The sequence below is a fragment of the Topomyia yanbarensis genome, unplaced genomic scaffold (genome assembly GCF_030247195.1).
Source record: "Topomyia yanbarensis strain Yona2022 unplaced genomic scaffold, ASM3024719v1 HiC_scaffold_5, whole genome shotgun sequence".
NCBI classification, from domain to species: domain Eukaryota; kingdom Metazoa; phylum Arthropoda; class Insecta; order Diptera; family Culicidae; genus Topomyia; species Topomyia yanbarensis.
This window is the reverse complement of record NW_026683713.1, coordinates 704,267-707,266: the sequence shown is the minus strand read 5'-3', so window position 1 is coordinate 707,266 and position 3,000 is coordinate 704,267. Positions and strand designations below refer to the sequence as shown.

The 3,000-nt window shown below is 38.8% G+C and overlaps 1 protein-coding gene across 1 annotated transcript in view; it reads right to left on the bottom strand.

Annotated features, from left to right (window-relative positions):
* Window positions 1-2,205, bottom strand: part of LOC131695719 (protein CREG1-like) — a 3,778-nt gene extending 1,573 nt beyond the window's left edge. The window contains exons 1-3 of the mRNA XM_058984215.1: window positions 2,073-2,205; window positions 1,304-1,598; window positions 16-375 (exon numbers count right to left, since the gene is read on the bottom strand). Coding sequence (XP_058840198.1) covers window positions 16-375; window positions 1,304-1,511 — 568 coding nt within the window. The 5' untranslated portion in view covers window positions 1,512-1,598; window positions 2,073-2,205. The remainder of the gene's footprint in view (window positions 1-15; window positions 376-1,303; window positions 1,599-2,072) is intronic.
* Between the last annotated feature and the right edge of the window lie 795 nt (window positions 2,206-3,000).

Below are 3,000 nucleotides of genomic sequence, written 5' to 3'. Positions count from 1 at the left end.
CACCGAATAACCCACTTTCCAGCCAATGTTTTGCCGCCGGGTGTCTGCTGAACATGGCATTGGTTCCGAAATCAAATTCTTCAGTTCCTTCCGCGAGTTTGACGGCTCGTCCCGAGATCATGATTCGGGCACAGGTGGGCTCCATCGGGTCCACGCCTCGCTTGCTGCAGTCCAGGTCCTGATCCATCGACAACAGAACCGTAAGCCGGTTGTCCTTGCTCAGATCCTGTGCCGTGTAGTCGAGCATGGTTAGATAGAAAAACAGTGTGCCGGTCGATTTCTCGCCATGTGCACTGTCCGCTGCGGCTATAATGTTCACCATGGGGTAGCCTTTGATGGCATCGACCGTGGAGATGGAACCCATCGATACCCATTCTGAGAAAAAAAAGGAGTAGCAATGATTATTTAGTAATAAATTTGAATATTTTTCGTGTCTGTGTAGGTATATGGTAAACATGTTTATTGGTGCCGTTTTTACTTGAAGTTAAACTGAGTCAAAATGTATGAAATGACAGCGGTTGGGGTTGCAACCCAACTCACTTTTGTGATCTTCTGAGTTATTTGGCGTTTACAAAACGCACACAGCTTTAATGCGTATGATTGTATACGAAATCTATATGTGTGATTATTCCACTAAAGATCTCATCAGGATCAGAACCTTTAAGCTTAATTTATACCTATCCGTGCACGGTACAGAACCGTCACTGAATCGGATCGAATTGGTGTAAATCGTGCTTTATGCTTTTGTAACATTATCTGTGGCCAGTCATTTGCATGATAAAACAAGTAGTGTACCATATTGGATATACTGTCTTTGTCTGATGGTGAAGTAGGCTGTATCATACTGATGAGTCAAAAATGAAATGTTGATCTACAGATTATATATCCGTGGTTGATGCTAATTTACTAAATCGAGATATTGAAACCCCAAAAAATGTTCGATTATTACGCGAGGGTTCCAATCCGTTTTAAGTATTGCTTTAGTGTCAGATACATTCTGCAAAAGTGACTCGCCTTTTTAGCTTCGTAATGAAGAAACAAACTACTTCACTGACTATTACTGCTTCATGACTCATTACTTCAAAAGTATTCATCGGATTGAGACCGTGCAGCAAATTTGTTTTTAGTATGCTGTTCGCTTTTTCCGCAATCCAAGATCCATACGACATGGTCTACATTATCAATATTAAATTATTCTGCACGTAAATCCCTCATCTCCAGATAATAATACCAGCCTTCAAGCTCGTCCCAGGCTATCAGAGATAAGCAAATATTTATAGCAAAGATTTCGCATCAAACTCACCTGCTTTATGTACAAGATAACGTGCCATCTTGGCGTACTCCGTGTGTGGCGGAGGTTCATCGTTGGTGACATCGTTTCCTTCTAAGGCATTACTCTCCATGACCGGTACGAATGCCACGAAACCATCCTGTGGACTCCTGGATTCTATTCCGGTGATCACGAGCAGAACTAACATCAATACAAGGATAACTCCACAAAAACGCAACATCTTGGCCAAGTGCGCTACAGTGCTTTCATGTGGCTGATCAAATCTGTGGTATGTTATCTTTCCAATTGGTATTGAAGTGCTCACTAGCTGAAATAAATGATGTGTTAGCAATGGCTGAATTCAACGGTACAAGTAGATCGGTCTGGAAGTAACCCAACTGTAACTTAAGGAATAAGAAATATATTTGCCAGCAATTTAATACACAAATTATTGACAAAGTATAACACTATGCGGAATAGGGCCACAATGGGTACATTACTCTATATTGGGACAAAGTGTACATCACGCGCTTACATTATGACCTTCATGTTCAAGGCATTATTATATTTCACCACAAATCTTGCGGGTGTTAATTGTGAATAACTAAACTTAAAGATTAAATGAGTAGATCACTGCTTGACTATTTGAAACTATGTAAGTACAAACAACGACGCAAAAGGTTACCATGGAACTTTGATCGGATCAGTTTCAACTGATCCGTAAAAAAAATCAAACGATACCTGAACGCAAACGCAAAATAAAGTTGTACAAAAGATAAGCTGTTTTTCGCGCAGGACTTACTTGTAAGTAATCACTGATTTTTTCTTTGTGCTAAACCACTGAACTCTAATGCAGTTGAACAATCTCTGAACGATTCGACAGGATACGAACTACAGACTGAGAGAGAATTTACGAAGACAGCTGATTTTACTTGGAAATTGATGATTGCCGTAAATTAAAGATAACAGAGAGCAACATAAGCCAGAGAAACACAACAGTAGCGCACTGCAGTGATAAGTGCGCGAGAGAGAATAACCCTCAGTTGTTTGATTGTATATGTATATGTATATAAATATGAATGAGATCGTTTAGTTTGCGAATTACTAGCCGTTGCCAGTTTTCTGAAACGGTGTATGATGATGGATGACTCAACCAATTCGAGGGGATTTAAAGTTCTTATTCGTTGTGTTTAGACCTGTAAAGAGCCTATTTTTGCCCTATTAGGGAGTGTACCGCACTATTTAATATTAATTACACGGCTTACAATCGATGGAAATTGTATAAAATTGTAATGTAATATGTAAATGAATGTAATGAAATTGCCTGACTATAATGAAATCTTTCTGTTTAAGCGCAACGAAAACTCGAATCGAATGCCCCTATTCATAGGTGTGCGCAGCCTTTTCCATTAGGAGGGGGTTGCTAACAGCTTAAAAGCTTTCAGTTCTGTTAGATTTCTTGTAGAGGTTCATTGAAAAACAGTTATTTTATTTTGTTACTGAAATTTACGTTGTTTCATTTCTTTCCTAAATCTAGAACAAATTAACATAAAACATTTCCAACTTCCTTGAAAAAAAATTCTGGGGCCTGTAGCGCAAAATAATCCTCACGTTTTTTCAATATGATTTTTTTGATGTTCATAATATTGATAATTTAAATTGGATTAAACCAATTTGAGCAAATTAAGTGCACAAAACCCTAGGGGCAGATCACTTGTGGTGCATTTTGA